Raw genomic sequence first — 24811 nt, 5'->3', positions numbered from 1 at the left:
TTAAAAGACCTCATGTGGTAATGATGCCTCTTATTAGATTGGATGGGGTTGATTAATTTCATAATACTGGTGTTATGCCAACTAATTCATCCTGTATTTTAGTTTTGGAGGCACTGCATAATAGTGTTTTTAATATTGCTACATACCTGTATTATTTTTAATTTTGGACTATGTTATCTGTAAAATGCTTAGTGTTTTGTTGTTATTTTTTAACTAGAAAAGATACCCAAGGAATGGAAGCAATGACAACAAGTTAGAATGGGGATGTGTGAAAGCAGTATGTGTGAAAACTATCTTGGAGTCCTTGTGGACAACAAGTTAAGCATGAGCCAACAATGTCCTGCAGCGGCAAAATAAGCCAATGGGATTTTGGCCTGCATCAATAGGAGTATAGTGTCTAGATCCAGGGAAGTCATGATACCCCTTTATTTTGCCTTGGTCAGACCACATCTGGAATACTGTGTCCAATTCTGGGCATCACAATTTAAGGGAGATGTTGACAAACTGGAATGTGTCCAGTTTGTCCAGTTTGTAAAATGATCAAGGGTCTGGAGAACAAGGCCTATGAGGATCAGCTTAAAGAACTGGACATGTTTAGCCTGCAGAAGAGAAGGCTGGGAGGAGACATGATAGCCATGTATAAATGTGTGAGAGGAAGTCATAGGGAGGAGGGAGCAAGCTTGTTTTCTGCTGTCCTGGAGACTAGGGCGCGGAACAATAACTTCAAACTACAGGGAAGGAGATTCCACCTGAACATGAGGAAGAACTTCCTGACTGTGAGAGCTGTTCAGCAGTGGAACTCTCTGCCCCAGAGTGTGGTGGTGGCTCCTTTGGAGGCTCTTAAGCAAAGGCTGGATGGCCATCTGTTGGCCGTGTTTTGAATATGATTTTCCTGCTCCTTGGCAGGGGATTGAACTGGATGGCCCACGAGGTCTTTTCCAACTCTGAGAGTCTATGATTCTGTGATTCTTAAGTCATAATAACAGAATAATTGTCTATCTGCTAGATGAAGCACATGAAGGTGAGAAGGAGATTGGAATATTCCTAGTGTTGGGCAGAAACTTTTCATCTTTATGGACTGATGAAGAGTGTCAGTAAGAAAAAAAGATTTAAATAAAATCCAGTATGTTTCATATAGACAATTTAATATTCCACTGTTTACACATATTCTGGGACAAATACACATAGTATTGATATGTACTTATGATATTTGTACCTGCTCCAAAAACATTACTCCCCCTGTCCTCCTGTAGGGATATACTAAGATCATCAGAATGTGAAAAGTAGTCATCAAAGACATCTTCACTAGAAATGGAGTACTACTGGTCAGTACTCCCAAAACTCTTCTTCAAAAATAATAAGTATGGGCAGCAATCTCTGAATTTTGCAAGCACACTTCTAGAGAACAAGTTCAAAATCACTCCTGTGGGGGGGGGGGGGTAAACTCCCCTTAGAACTAAACTTCTGGTGTCCAGCACTGGGGTCAGAAAATGACTATTTAAGCTACACATGCAATAAAATAATCATTTGCACAGATTGATCCACTTGTAGGCCTTTCTGTGGAATCAATAGTATATGGTGCATTCTGAGGACACGGTCTCCTATGTTCATCATAGTTAAATGCTACGAGGAACATGCTGAATAACAAACAAGCATGTCAGGCAACCATAATTGCTCCAGGAATGCATTTTCTGCCCTGAGATCTCCTGGGAGCTGAATTTTCTTTAAAGGCACTAAGAGGCTGGCAGTTTCTTTAAAGGCACCTCTGCAACCTGATCAAAAGGTGGGCATCTTTTTTCCATTCTTCCTTTCTTGGGGATAAAAGGATGGCCAAGGAATCTGGAGAGACACAGGGCCACATAAACAGCTGGAGGGTGTACTTTATGCAACTATCTCAACATAAAGTGTTAAACCCACAGTTAAAAAACAAAATCTGTAAACTTACCAACGAGGGGGCTTCTCTGCATATAGCACTGAGGTGGGGTGGATATGAAGTTCATGATCATCACGGATAGTCCTTGAGTGAAGAGTGTTATTTCAGACTCAAATATTGTAATTATTTCCTGATGTGCCACACCAAGCCAGTATAGAAGCCAATATAATCTATCTCATATAAGACACCCTTCCTCAATTATTAGCCTGATTATTGATAGGCAAATTTTTCAACAATACTAACAGCAAAAGGAAATTGAGTTGGAGACATTTCCAGCATTCATTTAGGTGTTTTGAATGTCTTTATTTTCCTCTTATTTACACTGACTTTACACTTCAGAGATATGAAGGCAGTTCGTCTAAGAAGATGATGGATAGCTCTAGAATATTTGCAGTCTGATTTGTCTCTGCCTGATGTAGCTCAGTTCACTAGGAAGTAGAGTGCCAATTTATGTCACAGAAGAACAGTTAGCCTGTGATTGTAGCTGATATATAGTATTGAGGAAAGCAAATCAGTGCTGTTTTTAACGGCTTTTGCCTTCCAATGACCCTTTTATTGATCATAACTCTTGCCCACGTTACCCACATTTTTCACTTTCTATTCTACCAGTATTGCAAGATTGCAATTACCCATCTCCACCCCTTTTTCACCACACTCAGAGCTGAGCTATAGTGGTCACCACTAGGATACTGGGATGTTCATGTACTAGGAATGGGTTTTTTTAAACCAATAATAATAATAATAATAATAATAATAATAATAATAATAATTTACCTGTAGGCTCCCGTGGAATGAAATCTGGCTGCATTAGCAAAGAATCCAGAAACTATGCACCTTAGAACAGGATCTGGATCACCTAAAATAAATAAACAAATGCCACTGCTTTTAAGTGTCTCTATTGACCCACACAGGTCAATTACCTGTGATATTAGAAGAATCTTAAATTCCATATTCTTTGATGAGGTGACTCATCAAATACATTTTAAAGATGCTCTTCAAATAGACTCTAAAATATCTGTTTTCTTTCATGTTCACCAGATGACCAGATAACCTCATCACTATGTAAAATATCAATTATTTCTTCCTAACTATAGCTGCGTTATTCAGATCTCACAAAGCCAGGTATCAGAAGTGCTCAAATGAGACATTACACAGCAGACAGTTACAACAACTTTTTAAAAGATCTAACTCCTGCAATAAACAGAGGGGAGGGGACTTGAACTATTGCTTTTCTGCTTATTGTCTGCTCAAGATCACTGTGTTCTCTCACTTGCTTTTTTACCTGCCCTATCTCTTTTTCCAGGTTAAAAACAGATGAAAGAGGAAGGATTTGAAATGAGCAAATATCCCATTAGATAATGGCTGAGGATCCATGCTCCCATTCATCTACATTGCTTTTCACTAAAACAATTTTTTTAAATACCTGTTACATGCCATGTAATAATGCGAACTGTTGCATCTACTCTAAGACCTTACTCTAGCCCACACTTGATGATAGAACAAAAGAAAAATGTTCTAATAATCAGAGATCAAGATTTATAGAATTTCAGCAGTTTTAAAATGCAGTTAGTCAGCACTGAACACAAATAGGATTTCCTATGTGCAATTCTGAACAGAACATTTAATTGTGACCTCTGAAAAGGAACTGGGAGACATGATGGGGAATATTTTGTACCATTTTTATTAATTTGCTACTTTGAATCTACATATTGGTTGACATAATGTGGCATTTCTAGACTTGTTAACTGTAAACCACTTTATAGCGCATGTGAAAACGGTATTAATCTTCTTAATAAACAAGAAATGTAACCACATGAAAATTATTTCCTTTACATATTTCACCATGAGTTATGACACCTAGAACCAAAATATGTAGAAGTCTGATTCATGCTAGGGACTTCTTGTGTTTACACTGATAAGCACCTTTTTGATTAAGACAGACAGATGTTTGTCAAATTGGGTGTGTTCATTTCTTTTCAAGAGACACCACATCATTTGGATTTCCTCCATGTAATATGTAAGTAAATCAAACATGGAGAGGGAAGCCAGAGAAATTATTCCATATATCTTGCACTGTAGTATATAAATATTGCTAGCTTGAAGCAGTAAAGTTACAGGTATACTGAATTCTATCAAAGCTTCCATTAATAAAAATACACCACATGTTACCAAAACCATTCAAAATGAATGGATGTTACAAGCTCCTGCTAAATGGTAAGCAAAGCAATCAATTATACAAATTGTTGTGAAAGGACATGCAAAGAATCATCAACAGAAATCATCGACATTCTATTTCTCATACCTTCACAGGATTTTTTCGGTACTTTGAACTTGACAAGGAGTTTTTTCAGCTGTTCTCTCACAGCTGTGGCCCTGACAAGGCCTTTGTAGTTCAAAAAATGATCTTGACACCACTGAGAACTTTTGTTGTGCTACACAGGGAGAAAAACAAACATCTAAACAGCAATGGAAAAGCTGGCTTCAAAAACTTGCTAGCCCTAACTTCATTCCAGTGTTTCCTTGCCTTTACATTATAGATGGGGAAGCAGAGCATAAAGGCCCCAAATCTGTATACAATATGGCAAAAATACATTTAAAATCATCAAACACTGGAACTCCCTTCTCAGGGAACCCAGAATGGCCCATTCCCTGCTGTCCTTCCGGTGGCAGGCTAAACCCTTTTTATTCAGACAGGCTTTTAAAGAAGATTTTTAAGATCAAGGCAGGGGTGCTATGGTTTTAGTATGGTTTTAAACAGTTTTTATGGATTTTAACTTTAAATGTTTTAATGCCATAGGTATTTAATTCTTTTTCAATGTTTGTATATTTGTAGATTCTAAATGGCATTGAAACACGTTTAATGTAAGCCGCTTTGAGTCTCCTTTGTGGAGAGAAAAAAGCAGGGTATAAATAAACATCATCATAATACAACCCTGTCAGCAATAAGAGAAGAAGATCGAGACCAAAATTTGCGAAAGACACTTTGATATGCAACATTGGAACTCTCATGACTTCACTGCTATCAAATATCAAATTTCTCTGCAATCCAAATCTAAATTCCAGTTGACAAAGCCATTATAAATGAGGGCGTGCTACACTCAAGGCAGTACATTAATCAGAAAAAGTGCATGTATGCCAAACATATCTGCAAGCAAGCGTTCTAGAAATCTGGGATTGCTGACAGCACAAGGATTGTGTTGAGTTTGAGAATCCTTGTCCCTAAATGAAGGAGATACACTTGTATGAACATAGTCACATGGCTTGCTACAAAACATTTTAAGTCACAAAGGACCAAGCAGGACTGCAAGAGTTTTGGATGAAACATAATTTCCATCAAAACTTGTGTTGGTTTCACTTAGCCTACAACACACAGCTAGTCTCTATGTTGGATCATTCTCTGCCTAAGACTATCATCAGCTGAACTGAGGACTTAAAATCAGGCCTCATTGGTCTTTTTGTGCTTTAGCTTTATGCTTACTTTGATAAAGGCTTCATAGACATTAAGCATAGTGAGATGGTCACCCTCTTCAACAGCAAATTTTCTGTGTTCTCTGATCTGAAAAGGAGAAAGGATTACAAACTTATATACAGAGTCCTTTTAGAAAGAGACCACACAGTTCCACTTAAGACTGTGGAATCAATTTAAGAAATGCGTGAATCTTTCTGACTTTTACAAAAGCTTGGTACAAATATATTTCTTAATACATTGCAATTTCGATGAATGTGATATGTTTTGTATAATATGACATTATTCTGATTTATTTGACTATTTCCCTTCCCTCACATGCAGAAAGCAAGCAATGTATTTGTTAAGGGGAATATGCGTACTGGTTTCCCATCTCTATCCTGTTTTCAAACATGACAAGGAGTAGCAACTTTAAAAGCATCATATTTAGACACAAATTATAAAAACAAAGGCCAAAGTAGAAGATACAAACAACTAGATTTGAAGGTGTAGAAATAATATTAGCCAAAAACATGATAGGCCACAGACGTGCGCATATATATAAATTCCTTCCTTCCTTCCTTCCTTCCTTCCTTCCTTCCTTCCTTCCTTCCTTCCTTCCTTCCTTCATATATTCAACCAGTAACAAGAAGGGGCCAGGCAGATTTCTTAAACAGTGTATTTCATGGAATGAACTCAACAACAAGAGCATGATTTCCATATCTTCATACCCACTATAGATGAACTGAGACATAAGTAAGATACGCAAAAAGTTTGCTAATATCTGAGGGCCAACAGGACCTTTTCAGAGGAGATGGTCTTTTAAGTCTATAATCCTAAATTGTTTTGGGCTTTCAAGATAAAAAAATAAATTATTTTGAAATGAGCAAAAAGAAAGCCAGATTAAAGTGGGGAAACCATGCTCCAATAAATTAGCTCTTCAAAGATTCGGCTGCTAGCCAACTCTGAACATGTGCAACAGTGATTAAGGCTACCTCCTCCCCCCCCCCCCCCAAAAAAAGCAAGCCTAAGATAGGTAAAAGCATTCAGTATTGCACCTGAATATCCAGGACCACAAACCTACCTTAATTTTATATGTGAACTTTCAAGAGATATAACAAAACGAAACAGGCTGAATCCCTGTCATTGGATTAGCAGTTCAAATTTAGGCTAAACGTTAGGTTTAAAGTTAAATTTTAACTGATTATGCATTTTTTAAATCAAGAAATGAACAAGTCTCACTTTATCTCATGTTACAGGCTGAATCATTACAACACAGTCAAACTTCTCAGATGTAATTATAGATACAGTCAACAAGATGAATTTAAACAAGATATTCAGCTTTCCAAAGGAACTGGAAGAGGCAAGAAATAATGTCATTGAGTACAGAAACAACACTTACAGCTTGTGACTTCTGGTTTGGAGGAATCATAAAGACATTCTGGATTTGCATCATGGCTGCAATGCTCAGGATCTCTTGGGAGCAACCAAAATTCCCTGCAAAATAATCAGAAGGGTGGGAGAAACTTCACTTTCTCACTGCTAAATACTGAAACTCCAAATAATACAATGTGGTTTGCATAATCACCTGGTTAAAGATATATTAGCAGTTAACATGTAGTCCCTTTATCCAAGGGACTAGAGGCGCAAACCCAAAGCTTTGTGCCTCTAGCCACTTTTGGGGAAAGGGGGACAGCCACACATCCAGCACCTATTCAGTTTTTCAAGGAGCTATGAGAGTAGAACAACACTACTGGCTGCTGCCTGTATCCAGCACGGAGAGAGATTGGGGGGGGGGGGAAGAGAGATTTTTCTCTTCCTTCCTGGCTACGTTGCTTGAAGGAAAGCGTGCTGATACCTGGCAAAACACCTAGCATATCTGCTTTTTATAGAGGCCTCGTGTAAGCAGAGTCCTTCCTCTTCTCTTTCCCCCAACAGGGCTCCTTGAGGAAAAACTCAGCTGGCACTAGCCCCACTTTCCCCTTTTTCATAATGTGTAGGTATATGTCTTCTAAAATACTGAAATCCAAAAACTTCTCATTTCTAGCTTGTCTTATCACAAAGATGTAGGAACATACATTTTAAAAAAATAGATAGACTCATGCCATTTGGATAGAAGGTGTGATGGACAAGACAAAACAATAGCTAAATTTTCTGTTATGACTGCAGCTCCCTCCACTACACTTAATGCTATTCTAGAGATTCCCCTAAACCTTTTGGCAGATGAAAAAGCTGAAATGGGAATGTGGGTTACCAGAGTCCCATATATATCATGAGCAACTGCCTAAAAGTCAACCTCAGGGAACAAATGGTGCACATATTGATTAGTAGATCTTAATAACTGTAACAAGCAAAGGAGGAGGATTAAGTCAGAATTTATTCAATAAATTGTCACAACAATCATATCTTTGCTTCATTTGTAGTATGGACTTAAATGAAGCATAGTCTCTTTAGTACTGCTTCCATATCTCCTACATTCTACCATCATAATACAAGCATGACCCAAATGTCTACTATTAAAGAAAACCAAACAGCTAATAATCCATTTAGGTGAAAAATGCCTTGCAGAGCATTCTCATCACCTAATTATCAGAAATTAACTACAAGAAGGCTTAATTGCAACTATGTATCTTTGGAATTACCTGATTCTAGAAGCATCTTAGCAAACATAGGATTCAAAGGAAACTCTGCTATCCTAATTCCAAGAGGTTCAGTAAGACGACAATATTTATCAAGCCCTAGAGAAGAAGAAAATGCAAAACATAAATTTTGATGACCCATGCTCTATATATAATATTATATATTATAACATACTTTGAAATGAACTAATTATACATGTGTTAAAAGAATGATTCTCTGTACAGAAATCTTTTTAATATATATAATAATGAAAATTAAATAATCTTACCTCCCAATGCATAGAGTAGCTCCAAAGCTTGAACCATTGATTGAGCAGGTGGAGGCTGGAAGAAAAAGAATATATATTTACCCAGTACCTTTTCAAAAAGAAATGTACTTCTCTTTCTTGGGGGCTAATACTAAAAGTTGAGCAAACTAGAAGAGTCAGAAAACAAAGATCAATCTCTTCTACCCGTATGCATTCACCCATACAAGATTCCTGCTGAGATATGGAAAGCAATTAAATATGAGAGTCTATTTATCTGTGTTGTTTGACATAGAAGAGAATGTTATGTAGGTGGCAAAGTAAAGGAAGAGTAACCCTTGATGTCCTTGAAATGTGGCTTGTACTGTGAATCTGGCAAACCAAACTATACAAGATAAACAGTTAAACAAGAGTCTCATACTTACTGAGAGGAAGGGGAACCTTAGCACATTGTCAATTCCTAAAGCTTTGAGCTGCAGGATGACTGGTGCAAGGTTACTGCGCTGCATCTCAGGAATGGTGGATTGTGGTAACTTCTCAAAATCTTCTTCTGTTAAGAGAAAATTAAACTATTAATTTACGAATCCATTGAAGCTATATGCATTCATTCTATTATAAAGAACAAAAAAGTTCATGCAAAAACCAAGAAGCAGTTGAAGCGATACAATTTTATTTAGTAGGGTGGTCACAGGACATCTCCAAGGTAATATTGTAGAAACTGAGGCATGGTGGAGTTTGATTTGACTGTAAAGGGGATCCAGGGTGTTTGGCAGAACACAGGAATGAAAAACAAGGAAAGGAAGCTACCATTTATACAGAAAAAGAGTTTGGTTAATGAAGTATGGCTTGAATCCCGAAGCCCACAAACAGTAATCTTAAGTGTTTGAATTTTTGGATATTTAATATGAGAGAATAAGGCAGACAGCTAGGTAATCTTTTAAGATGTTCCTCTCTCTCTCTCTCTCTCTCTCTCTCTCTCTCTCTCTCTTATTTTCTCCCACGCTCACGCTCACTCTGTCATATTCACCCACACCCATACAAACTCTCAAGGATAAATATAAGCTTTACAGTTTAGGCACATTCCTATCATACTTTTCTATGTAAGCAATGAAACATCTTAGATCCTATATACTTTGTAAGGCATTGTAGAACACTGGACAGTGCAGTATCTATATTTGCAGATATAATCAACTTTATGAAGTATGGTCTTCAATTAGGAATGACATAGCAAGTAAGCTATTCAAGAGACTACTTACTTTTTCTGGTCTAACACTGGATTATATAGTATCTCAAATTTCTGGTTATCTACACATTCACATAGTGAGTGTTACTATTAACTGATTGTCTGTTATCAGTCGGTTTACTGACAAGCTCTACTTATATTTCATGCTCAACCAATTAGACAGGGTTTGTAATAGTCCCATTGTTCAAGGTCAGCCATTATCCAACTGAAAATGATGTTATATGTATTGTCGGAGGCTTTCATGGGCAGAATCACTGGGTTGCTGTAGGTTTTTTGGGCTGTATGGCCATGTTCTAGAAGCATTCTCTCCTGATCTTTCGCCTGCATCTGTGGCAAGCATCCTCACAACCTCTGAGAATGCTTGCCACAAATGCAGGCGAAACATCAGGAGAGAATGCTTCTAGAACATGGCCACACAGCCTGAAAAACCTACAACAACCCAATGAGGTTATATTTTTGTACAAGGTCACTGTTCATACAATCATGCAACCATTTAACTGCTCATCATTATTCTGGCTAGTCAGTGTCAGGTGATTGTATCATGTAATACTTGGCATGATTAGAATTAATAGTACCAATTAATGACACTTTTTCGGTGTTCAATTTTTTTGTAATTTGACTACGCTATCCCTTTCTTTAACTCATATTTACACTTAGATTGTTAATACTTAGATGACCAAATTCCCAGAAATTGCTTCCTCAATACACATATTAACTCTATAAAGACAAGATACACTTATTGGTTTCATTTGTCCTATATATGAAATTTTGCAAAATAAGCAGAGTCTTAAAATTTTGAAAAATATACACAAAATAGTGTCCAACCTATAATATACTCCAATAAGAACTACACTATAAAATGTGTTTACTTTATTAAAATGTATTACAAACCAATAATAATAATAATAATAATAATAATAATAATATATTTAAAATAATTGCATATCCATTACATAAATCTTATTAAGACAGAATTGTACTTTTTAATTGTCCCGAAGACACCTACAGAATTTTTAAGCATACTACCACCAGCAAAAGAGCACATCCCCACCTGTATAAAGTCTGTAGCATTTTCCTGAACGATTCCGGCCTGCACGACCTGCCCTCTGATTAGCCGAGGCTTTTGATACTGGCACGACCACAAGGCATTCAATTGCTGTTTTTGGATTATATGCACGGAGCTTCACAAAGCCACAGTCAATCACAAATGAAATGCCATTGATTGTGATAGATGTTTCTGCAATATTGGTAGCCACTATGACCTGAAATAACCATAGAAAATCAGTCTGTTTTAGGCTCATTGTGTTCAGTGATTAGTAATTTGATAAGCTTGAGAAAATATCCAATAATGCTTTTCCAATGAGTTCCATTAAAGAAAAAAATGAAGCAAAACAGCTAGAGTTGTTACAAAGAAGACAGTTGTTAAAAAGTAGGATTTAGAATTAGAGCAATAATAGCCACAAATGCATATCTCCTGTTACCTGGCAAGAATGATGCACTATAAAACATCAAAATCATTTCATTAAATCTTCACTACATTCCCATATCTTAGTTAATAAGTTATTAAATTACAGATATCATTCAAAACATGCATAAAACACAGTTGAGGGAAGGTCAGTAAACACTACAGTGGGCCCCTTGTATCCACTCGGGTTTGATTCTAGGACCCCTTCAAGGATAGCAAAATCCACGGATGTTCAAATCCCACTATATACAATGGCTTAGTAAAATGGTGTCCTTTATATAAAATGGAAAATCAAGTTTTGTTTTGGGGATTTTTTTAAAGCTGTAGATGGTTGAATCAGTAAATGCACAATCCATGGATAAAGAGAGCCAACTGTAATTAGGAAACAACATTGCAAAATGGAGTTCACATGTAATGGACTGGAAGCATGAGCAACTTCATTGTCAGACAGGAATACAAACTGTTGTTTTCTCCTTTTAAACTGTTCTTCTCATTCAGTTTAATTAAGGAGATATTTTTGCTATGATGTTTAAAACAAAAGTGCGTAACATTCCAATATTTTTAAAAGATAAAGGAAAACAAAAACAACTATAAATACATTTGTGGGGATTGTCATAGGAGACAAATTTCAATTTTAGGAAAGTAAGTAGATTCATGTTGGGTCAAACCAAATGTTTATCTAGTCCTGCAACAATTAGACTATCTTTTACACATCCAGCATTTCAAGGAGAGTGGTGTAGTAGATGAGGACCTCTGAACAACATAAAACATAAAAGGAAGCAAAATTGCTGTAACTGTCAATCAGAATGACATAGACAGATGTATTGAGAGGTTGTTGTGGTATACCTTTAAGTGATCTCTGACTATGGTGAACATAAGGCAAACCTAACATAGGGTTTTCTTGACAAAATGTCTTCAGAAGAGCTTTCTCGTTTTCTTCCTCTGAGACTGATTTGCCCACGGTCATACAGTGAGTTTCCATGGTTAAACTGGGATTTGAACCCAGGTAGGGCAAAATTATAACCCAACACTCAAACCACTGGTATGAAGAGAACACCTCCCAAAAAACCTCCAAAGGGTAGATTGCCAAATACACTGTGGGAAGGTGGTTGTTATACTGTTAAACAACCAGAATACAAGCATGATGCCTAATGAAACTACATTCATGACAACAACACTGGAAGTGACTTTACCTTTCTAACATTATGAGATACCCGCTCAAAAACTTTCATCTGTTCAGAAGCAGGCAACCCAGCATACATAGGAAGAACACGCAGGTGTTTCTTCATTCCTGTGCGAGCAAGGATCCGTGCTTGTTCTATCAGCATTGAAACAACAGTTTCAACCTCCTCCTAGAAAGGCATAAAGATAAATGAAAGATCAAAATAAATTTAGTTCAAGGCTATATCACAAGGATTAAGATATGCTCATAGACAACATTGAATTGACTCTTGTTAGCTTTTCTTCCTGTTTTATTATCTTTAAAAAAAAACACACAAAGCTGAACATTGAAGATGGATTTTAGGCAGAAAATTAAACTTTTTTCCCATTTGAAAGCCAATTTCAGAACAAGATAGCACAACAGAAGATTGTGTAACAACCAGTACCTGAATCTTTAGTTATAAAATGTCTGCTTCAAACACAAAAAATAGATGCCTAAATCATCTGCACATTTCTTCTTTTTTTCTGGCTGGACTGCTATTCAGATATCATGGCCTTTTTGACGTACTTCTAATATAACACCTTCTCATATCTAATTATTCCAACTTCACTCATTTTGGTACTTCATACAAACTATTTCGTTTAATCAAGAGGGACTTTGGAGGAATATTCTGGGTTGTTTGCAATTAAAAGCTTCAACGTTATTGAGGCGTTATTAGGAATTTGTAATAATGTGATATGGATCCCCAGAATATCACATTATTGCAAACATATTTTTTTACTAGTCTTGATTAAATATATCTGGATTTGGATAGGAAGTTGTTTATTGTTGTTTACTCATTCAGTTGCTTCGGACTCTTCGTGCCCTCATGGACCAGCCCATGCCAGAGCTCCCTGTTGGCTCCCTTGGATAGGTAGTTGTTGTTGTTCATTCGTTCAGTCGTCTCCGACTCTTCGTGACCTCATGGACCAGCCCACGCCAGAGCTCCCTGTCGACCGTCACCACCCCCAGCTCCTTCAAGGTCAGTCCAGTCACTTCAAGGATGCCATCCATCCATCTTGCCCTTGGTCGGCCCCTCTTCCTTTTGCCTTTCACTTTCCCCAGCATAATTGTCTTCTCTAGGCTTTGCTGTCTCCTCATGATGTGGTCAAAGTACTTCAACTTTGTCTCTAGTATCCTTCCCTCCAATGAGCAGTCGGGCTTTATTTCCTGGAGGATGGACTGGTTGGATCTTCTCGCAGTCCAAGGCACTCTCAGCAGTTTCCTCCAACACCACAGCTCAAAAGCATCGATAGGTAGACATCACTCAAATTAAGCATTTGGCATAAAGTTCATGTACCTAAGACAAAAGTATTATCATGGATATTCTATGTTGGCCAAGGTGTTTCACTGTACATTTCTCAGGTTTACATTAAAAAAAAGTACTACATTTTTTGGAAATTTAGGATTAGAAGGTCTCTCTAGTGCAGGTCCGATCAGGAAAATAATAAAATAAGAATATTTTAGCATAATATTCTGATGCTAAAACTTCCTCATTTTATATTCCAGATAGAAAAACACATTGCTAGACAAGAATGACAGAGAAAGCTATTGCTCTTCTGTGTCTCACAATTCCTGTTTTTCACATGTCACTACTTTGATTATTTGAAACTGAAGCATAAGTGCAGAAGGACCTGATCAAACATGCCAAACACTAGAACACTAGTGAGTAGAAAGGATTGCATCAGAGAAAATTATCATATAAGAAAGTCAAACTTGCTGCACAACCATTTGAACATTAGCCTAATTCAGTGCATGCAATAGTGGGGATTTTCATCTGATTAGCACAGAGATGAGCAAGGAGTAGCCTCAAGGTTAAAATGCCCCCAGTGATGCTTTTGTGATTCTTTAATTATTCAGGCGAATTCTTCATTTTAGAAGCTCTCACTGGTGGCAATTCACTTTTTAAACAGGTTTCAGGGCTCCGTACACTGCATAATATCAAAAGCATCAATTTTCCAGAGTGGCAAGTAGACCTCTGGCGACATCTGTTTCTGGTTTTTTGACTTTTTAAAACCGAAATTGGTCTTTCATGCACACCCATGTCCACTTCTGTGCTAGTGTTACCCAGGATTTATACCAACGCCTTACACCAAAACAACAATCAACAGGACAAACATTTCTGTTGTGTCTACCTGGCCAGTTAAAAATGCCAGAATATCCCCATCACCTTCTGTCTGATGAATTTTCATGACAGTTTCCACAGTTGATTTCACATAATCTGGAACAGGACTGTTGGAGAAAACATATGCACACATCTTAAAAACAAGTACCTATATGTGTCTTCCTCTTATCACCGAAGAAGAAAATCCCAAAATATAAAGTTGGCTTCTATAAATAGCATAAATAAATCACATCCTTGTAAGAGTTTAACTATATGTTACAATATTAGAAACAAATTACAGGAAGCGGATCCTTCTTCAATGCTTCAAAATCATCCTGTTATTTTGCTTCTTCCTTTCGTGTTCCCACAAATTCTTTTAATACCTCTTTTACACAAAGATACGGATTTCACAAACATTTAAACATTTCAATAGGTTTTTATATAACATATTGAGGGTCATGGGTTTAGAAAATGTAGTATTTCCACAGAAAGGATTAAAAACTAGACAAATACATTTTGAAATGTTGTCTTGGCATAGACAATAAGCAAGAGCACTGTTTTCAGAAATGTAAAAAAAAATGGGCTGGATCACACAAGGATGTTCAGCATGGCTAGATAATGATTCTTACGTTTCTGATCATCACAGATATAGAACTTCCAGAACACTTCAAACACAATGCTTTTCGTGTAGTTGCCATTTACACTATCCAATGAGTGCGCCATGCCTACTAATCAGGCAGTTTTTGATATATTTCCTGAAGCTGGTATCAGAGGGGTGCCAGCACTGATGTAAAAATACATGTATGAGTGATTCATATATGCACTGGTTACAAGCCCATTTTTTATAATAGAACTCTAGTAAAATAAACCAGCTATCCTAGTTTTCTATCATAGATTTGCAAATAAATCCTTTGAGGTGGTAGAAAACCCACACCACCAATGCAGCCATAACAGTCAGTCTCTTCAAACAAATAATATTTTAACTGTACCCATACTTACATGTACATACCATTTTCTACATTTACTCAAAGAGTCACTAACCTAACTCATACCATAACAATTTTTTAACTATGAAGAGGCCACCACACCTAATGTGGCTATTCTTTCAGAAAAGTTTGTCACAATTATCTGAACACTCCTCAGTTACGTCTAATGTAATAGTACTGAGGTTTGAAGATCACAACGGGACACGATTTATAAGCATATGGTTATCCACCTATAACACCCACATTTCCTTGCTCAGCACAAGGGCAAAAGTAAGAACTGTGTGTGCGGGGTTAAAAAAACAAGCCCACTTCTGCCATCGGACCTGTCCATCTCCTTTTGTGGAGGAGGAGAGAGGGCATGAAGGTGCTGCCAGGTTTGCCCATATCCCTTCTGTGGAGGGGGAAGGGGAGGACTAAGATTCCAGGGGAGGAAAAGCATGAAGATTCCACCGAGTCCCCGTAGCACTCGTCTGAAGTCTGCTCCAGCTGGCCGGTGCAGAAGGGGACGGGGGAAGGTTCCCGAAGCCCTCCTCCACTGAAGTCTGCGCCTGTTGCTCACAAAATAGGAGAAAGACACATTCAATTGGAAAACAGACTTAGGAGTACATCCTTTACGTGTTGGTACCGAAGCCCATGTGAAACATTCCTTTAAAAGAAAAACATAAATAAATAATAATACTTATGCTCCCTTCCCACCCAAACTTGGTTGACAAGTGGGTAGCAAAGTTACATGTTCCTCCAGCCACCACTTACAAGCATTAAACAGGAACAGACCTCTGAATGTAGAAGACATCCACTGGAAATGTTCGGCCTTCCACAGTTAGGATCATGCTGGTATCTTTGCTTGGGTCACTGGTCTCATTTTGGTTAAAGAAATCCCTAAATTTCTAGGATAAAGATAGTAAATCAGCACCACCATCACTGAAAGGAAGTAGACGTACAGAAGATTGGGAGACTGAGGCCACTTTAAATTATCAACCTGTATCTAAATCCAAGGTTCCTAACTAGAACAGATCCATTGTTTTGGCTTTCATTAATTTAACAAGTCTAGCAACTAGATTTAATGGATCCAACGATTGGATTTAGGCTATGGATATTAGTTATTTTCTGAAAAATGATATTTTAATCTTAGCAACACATTTTCAAAGCAGTATGACCTTGAAGGAGCTGGGGGTGGTGACGGCTGACAGGGAGCTCTGGCGTAGGCTGGTCCACGAGGTCACGAAGAGTCGGAGACGACTGAACGAATGAACAACAACAATGCATTTAGTATGTTTGTACAGAGACCCTGAGTTATTTTACAAGTATTATTACTAATTCTGCTACTGATTACTATTACCATTAATATTTCTGTTTATTTGATTTAACAAGAGACATTTATTGAACAAATTATTAAACTTTATTTATTAAACTTTATTTAGACCTCGCCACCATCTCCCCAGGGAGACTCAGGGTGGCTTGGTAAACCCAAGATAGAAACTTGCTCATAAGATCAAGAAACAACAACAAATAGTTAACCATTTTTTCCAACAGTACTGCAATAGGAAATGATATCTGTCTGTCTGTCTATCTATCTATCTATCTATCTATCTATCTTTGAACACATATGAGCAATAATTAAGGAACAAAGCTAGCATTAAGAGCAATAATTACACTATGTTTGTTCCTGGGTTATAAATGTCATTTTCTAATTGGTTCTATCACAAAAACATGGAAAAGACATTGTTTTTTGTAGGACATCCTGCAGCACATTTTGCTATAGTTTTTCAATGAATGTCTCAAAGAGTCTCAACATAGTTTGTGGCAGCCACAAAAACAAAGTTTCTGGAGTATAATAACTACTTCAAATCAGGAACAGAAAACAATTCAAATTTTGTTACATAGTTTATCAGCCTTTGTTATGAGACTTGGGTCTGGCTAGCACATGTTCTCAGTAAATGGCACTTCTGTAACTGAAAACTGTGAATCATAAAGGTATAAGACCAAACAAGAATGGCAGTTGAAATTAAGAACCCCTGAGCATTGTTTAAATCAAATCTATCAGAACTACCTCTGCATCAAGTGTGGCCGATGCTACAATTAGACGAAGATCTCCTCGCTTCTTTTGAACCTGTAAAATGCAGTAGAGAAAAATGTAAAACTTACTCAGTTATGGCCAAACATTCTCAAATCTAATAATTGTTTGTATAATTTGTGTAAAATGCAAACTTCATATAAATATGAAGCCTTTCAAAATATGGGTATATGTGTACAAAGAGTGATCTACTCATCCGTGTCTGACTGAGAAAAGGAGCATGCCTTCAGCCAGTATAAACCAGATTAGAGAAGTGGGATATCACTAAAACTGCTTTTCACTGTTGATTTATCTTTCCCTGATTATTAAACAGTTTTAAAGTATTAAACAGATTGCAAGAGAATCCATAAACAAGTTTTATGAAACAACCCAACAACTGTTTATCTTAAAGCCTTGCAAACTACCAACTATAGTTAAAGTACAGATTTTTCTATTTCCACTTAAAAAAAATTGCAGTCAGCCCTCCACATTTACTGGGGTTTGGAGCACAAAACCCCATGTGAAAGTGAAAAACAAATGAAGATACTGTTTAAAAAATACTGAGAAAACACCTCTTTAAGAATTTGTAGGTCTTAGCATGACTTTATGGTTGACTTCCACTGTAAACTGACCATAGAATCATACTAGAGGATCTAGAGATTCTTAGAAAGATGTTCTCTCTAAGAATTTCTTGGTCCCCCAGACTGACCAAAACTGACAAAAAAAATCACACTAGAGGGTGTAGAGATGAGAACATTTTAATCAAATATATGAATAATCAAAGCTGCAAATGTGGAGGAGACAACTGTATTCTAACAAAGTGTATATTTTTAAAGGAATAAACTCAGAATTAGTGCCATCTGCAATCTCTCAGAACAGCAAATGAAAAGAAAAGGACATTGCTAGAAAATGGCACCCTGTAATGTTGATGGTAACAGGCTCACAGCTGTTGGCAGTCTAATAGCAATATTAACGGATTTCAGCTACAAGCATTGCAATTCCATATTCTTTTCTTCCCACTGTTAAAGGAAGGGTGACAAAACAGAAATGTATTAGGAAATTCTGACCTTTTTTAGCAAACCAATGGCAATGTCTGTATATAAGGTTCTTTCATGGGCTTCATCCAACATGATTACACTGAAACAAAGCAAAAAGCATAAAGTTCATTTTCCTGCATGGCAGGAGGTTGGACTAGATGGCCTATATGGCCTCTTCCAACTCTATGATTCTATGAGATAAGAATTAGCAAATATAATTCACTGTATAATAATCCCAGTTAGACAATTATAGAATAGCTATGCAAACTATTATTAGAAGTCATACATTTTTGATTTACAGGATTTAAAAACTTCAACTGATCTGCAATAGCCATCAAGGAAGCACCACTGTGTAAATAACTCAGGAAATGCAACTAATGGAGCAGGTCAGCCAATTTCCTTTACTGTAAGCAATGAAGATTTTTGACTTGACGACAACATACATCCATGCATATCACCAACTTTCTGGATAGAACCTGGGCACCATTTTTAAATGGTTGTGTTCCTGATTTCACGGTTGATTCTAGACCTGGCATGGGCAAACCTTTTTGCCCTTGAGCTGCCTTCTGGGCCCACTTGCAAGATGGGAGTAGAAGGGATGGGGCTGGAGCCAGAAGGGCCAGGGCTGGGCCCAGACATGGGCTGGAACAGCTGGGGATGGGAAAGGATGGGGTTGGGACAGGAGGAGGTGATCTGGGAGGAGGAGGAGACACACAGCACTTGCAAGAGCATTTCCATCAGCACCGTGCTTTCCCCCTACTTTTCCTCTAAGTCTGGGAAAGGCGCATCACCTTCCCAAGCCTCAAAGGAGAAGAAGAAACACAGAGCTGGAGAACCCTTACTCCAGAGCCCTATTTCTCCCCCACTTTTCCTCTAAGCCTGGGTTGCACCACCTTCCCAAGGCTTAGAGGAGAAGGAATGCCACAGCACTGGCGATAGCTGTCTTGCCAGCACTGTGTTTCTCTCCCCCCCCCCCCCCCCCGCTTTCCCTCTGAGTCCAGAGAAGATGACCTGCCTTCCCAAGGCTCAGAGGAGGAAGAGAAACACGGCACTGGTGGGCAACTACCTGTCTCCTAACTAGAGTTTGAAGATACTTTCCCCACTGTGTGCATATCTTCCGATTTTTATTTTTATTTTTAAAAAATACTCAACATGTCTGCAATGCTCTTTACATTTACTTCCTGATTTCAAAATAAAAACTCTCTGGGGCCTAAAACATACTGGGGAAACCCCTATAGTATACTACAAGAGAGGAGATCAAACTACAAGAGAGGAGATTCCATCTGAACATGAGGAAAAACTTCCTGACTGTGAGAGCCGTTCAGCAGTGGAACTCTCTGCCCCGGAGTGTGGTGGAGGCTCCTTCTTTGGAAGCTTTTAAACAGAGGCTGGATGGCCATCTGTCAGGGGTAATTTGAATGCAATATTCCTGCTTCTTGGCAGGGGGTTGGACTGGATGGCCCATGAGGTCTCTTCCAACTCTTTGATTCTATGATTCTATGAAAGACATTTAAGTCTTAAAAGCTAATCATTCTTCCAAATATATATAGGGTTGCAAAATGACTTGTGGGCCAGAGGGTTTTCTTAAAAAGAAATTACTACCATATATTCTATGGCAGTTATGCTATGGTGTCACCTATAAGCGTGCTTGGTTTCCCACAAAACGTCTGTGGAAATCTGGACTAAAATTAGCACATCCAATGCTGTTTCTCCCCCATCCCCCCACACACACCATTTTTAATGCAGATAATGCTTCAAAATATTGAACTGGTACTCAAGTTGAGTAACTGAGCTAATGGGACTTATAAACTGAATTCAGAGTGATAGAAGAGATGTTTACAGATTGAGGTGGCTGATGATCTCTTTTGACTAGGATGGTAATATTCTTAAACAGCAGGTCTGCAATTTGAGGATGCTATGAGATTCAGCCCTGCCTCTGTAAGTTCAAATCAGCTGCAGTATCTTATATACAGAGACAGCCTGAGGACAATTATTCACATACTGGCAACAAACCAATTGCATTACTGGGATTGCAGATAAGACCGTCCTTGAAGGTAGCTCACAAAGTTTAGAATACTGCAATTACAGATGAAGGTAATTCAGAAAGTTCCGCTAGTGAAACTTAGGGCACACAGGCTATTCTGAGGCCAATGTGTGAAACTTCTCTTGCCTATTTTAGAACTGCATAGATACCTAGTCCCTTCCAATTTTAGGAATCATCTCCACCTTCGAAAGCAGAAAGGGTTTGGGACCAGAATAGCTGAAGAACTGCCACCTCTTACCGGTGCCCTTTTAAGAAGCCATTCTGTGAATCTGAAGGTGAAATAAGGAAAGCCCTGATTTGTGGTATCCCAGTTTTAGAATGTTTTCTTAGTAATGCTTGACTGGCACTATGTGTCCCTTCACTGCAATAGGAGTGACTTTTTATTTAGCCATGTCTTTCAGCATATTCAATTCAATGGTGTATTTCATCTGGCTTTCCATCTGATATGCTGCACTTTGTGGTTCATAGTGCATTTTATAACAATTTTGTGTGGTCTTTAGCCTGAAAAGTAGTAGGCACTGCTAAATAAAACCCTGTGATAAATCAAGGAAGGGAGGAAAGGAGACACAAAGTGTGTTGTAAAACCTCATGAATAACATTCTAATGTTTTATTACTGTGATATATTCTTAAGTATGAAGCAAAACAACAAAAAATCACTGCCAATCAAATTAGCATCCATTCTAAAACCCAGGACAGGACAGGAAGTTAACTAGATACATATGAAGAAAAGAGGCTCATGTCATCAATATAGAAAAGATTAAAATCACTGTTACCCCGTTTACCTGTATCGTGTTAATAATGGGTCAGCCATCATTTCCCTCACCAGCATTCCATCAGTCAGGAACTAAAATACAGAAACAAATGTAATATGTATCCAGAAAATACCCAAACAAATCTCTGAATGGCAAAATAAGTTCCTTTTACTTATTGTGTTCAGAAGTGAATGCAAATTATTTTGTAGTCACTGGCAAACAAACTAGGTGTGAAGTACAAGAAAAAAAACCTACCGGGCCAATGCTGACTCACTATCGACTACAAGAAACAGAGTTAGATGAGAAACTTGATGGAGAAGGGTATAACTGGTGCAGTGAACAGGAGCACTGACTATTGCAACTATCTGCCTATTAATTTTTACTTCAACTCTTATGGTGCTATTTATAGAACACAGAACTGGTATCCTTTTATTGCTTTAGGACATATTGGAATGGATGCAAATTTCTATAGCTGTAGAAGAAGAAACTTATATGGGATTATTAAAGATATAAGCTACAACAAATGTGATAGGGAGTTCTTCCATATTGAGGACCAATACACATTTGTTGTACACAATGCCCAGAATTTCACATTGAAACCAGATCACTGGTATAGTCACTGCCTTGCATAGATCTAATTGGTATCAAAAGAAATTAAGGCTAGAATGCAAAAACATCCAACCACGACAGGGAGCATTCTTCTCACAAACTACTATAACATCATGTGCTGTCAGGGTTTCATTTTGGAGCCTAAGGTCTGAACAGTGAACAATACTCATTTTGAAAGTTCAGAAATGAACAACAATAAATCTTGCCATAGCTCACAGAACCAGAAATAAAAATGGAGCCTGTATCTCTTTGTGAAATATTTTTGCTCCTTCCCTCTTTTTAGCCCATTCATAATTTGGTTTCTTTTTAATAATAGGACACAAGGAGCAGCCAAAATCTGTTCTAGTATCCCCAAGGGTTTGGGGAGGAATCTACTCCCTATACCAACAAAATATGATAGCTTTCCACTACTATGTTTCTTCCCTTGAAAATTAATTCAAAACTGTAACCAACAATTGATGCAAGCAATTTCTTTCAATATTATCACCTTGATTCTTGTTGCCTGAGGATCAGTACAATCATCGAATCGGATGCAATATCCTACTTCATGCCCCAGCAAGGCACCCCTTTCCTCAGCTACTCGGCCTGCAATCTTGTAGAAAAAGTCATATTAAACACTTGCAGATATTAAGTAAATTTAGAATTTCTGACGATTTCAAATTTATTATGAAAAAGGTTATTACAAATATAAACTGAGTATTTTTTATGAATCCCTTATATCAGTGGTTCTCAACCTGTGGGTCCTCAGATGTTTTGGCCTTCAACTCCAAAAAATCCTAACAGCTGGTAAACTGGCTGGGATTTCTGGGAGTTGTAGGCCAAAACACCTGGGGACCCACAGGTTGAGAACCACTGCCTTATATGTTGGGGGCTTCCCTCTTTTGGTATTTCTAGAGCTGCAGTTATGTTCCCTACATAAGAGGGACAGTGTTGCTGGAATAGTCTCTTGAAAAGCAGATGAGATGCTTTTTTTTCCTTAACAGAAGGATTTTTTTTAAAGGACCCCCCCCTTCCCCCCCCCCCAGTGGCATTACTTCAGGGATGCATTGCCCTCCTAAAGAGTGTTAAGTGAAATCTAAACCAGAAAACTGTAAATTCCGTTGAAGATATTTATATTCCCAGTTACTTTATGTAAACAATGATGAAATAGCATTAATGTAGATAAAATGTTTTAGCTGTTTTACTACATATTGCATATAATTATTATATGCGTTATTTATCACCTTAGAATGAAACATACAAATCTTTAAATTAAATAAATAAAACAAACGCCTATCTGGCACTTCACTGCAGCATAAGGTAATTTATACGGCAGGCAGGCAGGTATTTTATAATAAATATATTCTCTCAATTACTACTCAGCATTTTGATTTTGGCTGAGCATCCATTGTACAAGATGTAGCCCCAGGATAGCATGATCTGCAAGATTATTAGCAGTCATAGTGGCCTGAATGCACCTTATAAACATCCTAGCCACAAGTAATAATATTTCCTTTTTGGAACTGTCTATACAATACAATTTGCAAGTCAAAGAATTGGTGAATGGTAATGCCTTTGAAAAATACATCACACTATAGCCTTTGATTTCTGACTGATAGAATTAGAGCATTGTCCTAATTTGGATAGATGCAGAAGGAGTAAGTGAAGTGATAGAGAGAGGCATTACCAAACATTTCAGCCCAAGAAATGCTTTAGGAATCCCACTCTGGTTGAAACCAATGGTGGTTTTTGGAATTGGTCTTCACATTACTGTTCCACAACTCTACATTCCATAATATTTAATGATACTCAAGAATGCTTAACTTTATATTGGATCATTTATTGGACCATGCAAATTGCAAGTGTTATAGAAATGGCAAAATCTTATAGAAATGGTGGATATATTTATCATATTTCTTATAAAAAGTGGAAGGACTCACTGAAACACATGCAACTCTGCGAGGCTGCGTTACTCCCACTACTCGACCTTCAGCAGTCCAGCCAGCTTCCATTAGATACTGGAATGGGGAAGAATGCACAATTTTAAATTACTATCCGTTTCAAGCTTCTTTTATTTCTTCCTGTTACATCTTCACAGCAAATAATAAAGTAGTAAAATTAAATCAACCACCCTCTATGTGCTTCTATAATTAGTAAAACTATGTTATAAACAAACTATAACTTTTTAAAATACCTCCCAGAAAAAACAGATAGATTTTAGGAAGAAAAATTTATCTCCTAACCTTAGAATTATCATACCATTAGGGTAGCTACTACCTTCCAGCTTAACATTATTCACACACGACTTGAATCTGGATCAGGGAATGTAAGACCTCATATATGGGAATCAAATTGACCCCCAAGGCTTCCCTGAATGGCCTCTTCCCAAATGTACATCTCCTCTTCACCACAATATTATTCAGCAAGCTCTTCCCCATTCTAAAAAGATGAAATGTCTCCCTTAAGGCTTAGTTAGTGGCAGTAAACCATTTGAGATAAAATATAAAGCAATTTTCATCCCAATATTTTGCCTGAGTCTTGAAAACACCTCTGAAGCCAAACTTATTTGTTGGGCTCAAAATCCCTGAACTTGACTTTCACAAATGAAATGGAGTGGATTTTAAGTACAGGCCTGTGTCATAAGAGGAAAATCTCTGGCAGCAGAACAGACTAGCAGTAGACACCCACCCACCCCCACTCCTACTCCCCAGGTCTCTGCCATTTCTGTCCCAGCCCACAATCTGCTGTAAGGGCTTGCGGGGGTGGTTCCTTCTTAAAAGTAGGGAAAGCAGGGAAAGGAGAGAAATGAAGAAAATTCCCTCCAGATCTCATTCCTGCTGCTGCCAGAGCTTCCTCATGGGAACGCTAATCAGGATGCACTTTTGCTGCAGGGAATAAAATCAAGATTCAATCCTTTTTTGGTTGTTAAATAAAATGAAAGGAAAGTGTTGCATAAATTGATCTATGTGGAAGAAATAAAACTATGAGACATAATAAATAAAAGAAAAATATTTTCATTAGTAGAAAACATATTGAAGAATAAAATTATGTTCTTTGCTAGAAGATAATGACTCG

General features: G+C 37.6%; 1 protein-coding gene across 2 annotated transcripts in view; it reads right to left on the bottom strand.

The window, feature by feature from the left end:
• Window positions 1-24811, bottom strand: part of DHX35 (DEAH-box helicase 35) — a 41391-nt gene that overhangs the window by 4681 nt on the left and 11899 nt on the right. Inside the window, exons 4-21 of one of the 2 annotated variants that reach the window (XM_060772233.2) lie at window positions 23677-23754; window positions 22245-22349; window positions 21179-21240; window positions 18382-18451; window positions 17312-17371; window positions 16036-16148; window positions 15585-15809; window positions 14307-14403; window positions 12164-12322; window positions 10557-10767; window positions 8688-8812; window positions 8287-8341; window positions 8021-8116; window positions 6781-6875; window positions 5412-5489; window positions 4236-4365; window positions 2708-2789; window positions 1946-2017 (exon numbers count right to left, since the gene is read on the bottom strand). In XM_060772233.2, the coding sequence (XP_060628216.2) occupies window positions 1946-2017; window positions 2708-2789; window positions 4236-4365; window positions 5412-5489; window positions 6781-6875; window positions 8021-8116; window positions 8287-8341; window positions 8688-8812; window positions 10557-10767; window positions 12164-12322; window positions 14307-14403; window positions 15585-15809; window positions 16036-16148; window positions 17312-17371; window positions 18382-18451; window positions 21179-21240; window positions 22245-22349; window positions 23677-23754 (1913 nt within the window). The remainder of the gene's footprint in view (window positions 1-1945; window positions 2018-2707; window positions 2790-4235; window positions 4366-5411; window positions 5490-6780; window positions 6876-8020; window positions 8117-8286; window positions 8342-8687; window positions 8813-10556; window positions 10768-12163; window positions 12323-14306; window positions 14404-15584; window positions 15810-16035; window positions 16149-17311; window positions 17372-18381; window positions 18452-21178; window positions 21241-22244; window positions 22350-23676; window positions 23755-24811) is intronic. The other variant, XM_060772234.2, reaches the window with a different exon arrangement.

This window comes from Anolis sagrei, chromosome 4, assembly GCF_037176765.1.
Source record: "Anolis sagrei isolate rAnoSag1 chromosome 4, rAnoSag1.mat, whole genome shotgun sequence".
NCBI classification, from domain to species: Eukaryota; Metazoa; Chordata; class Lepidosauria; order Squamata; family Dactyloidae; genus Anolis; species Anolis sagrei.
The sequence above is the reverse complement of the archived record's forward strand: the minus strand, read 5'-3'. Positions and strand labels throughout refer to the sequence as shown.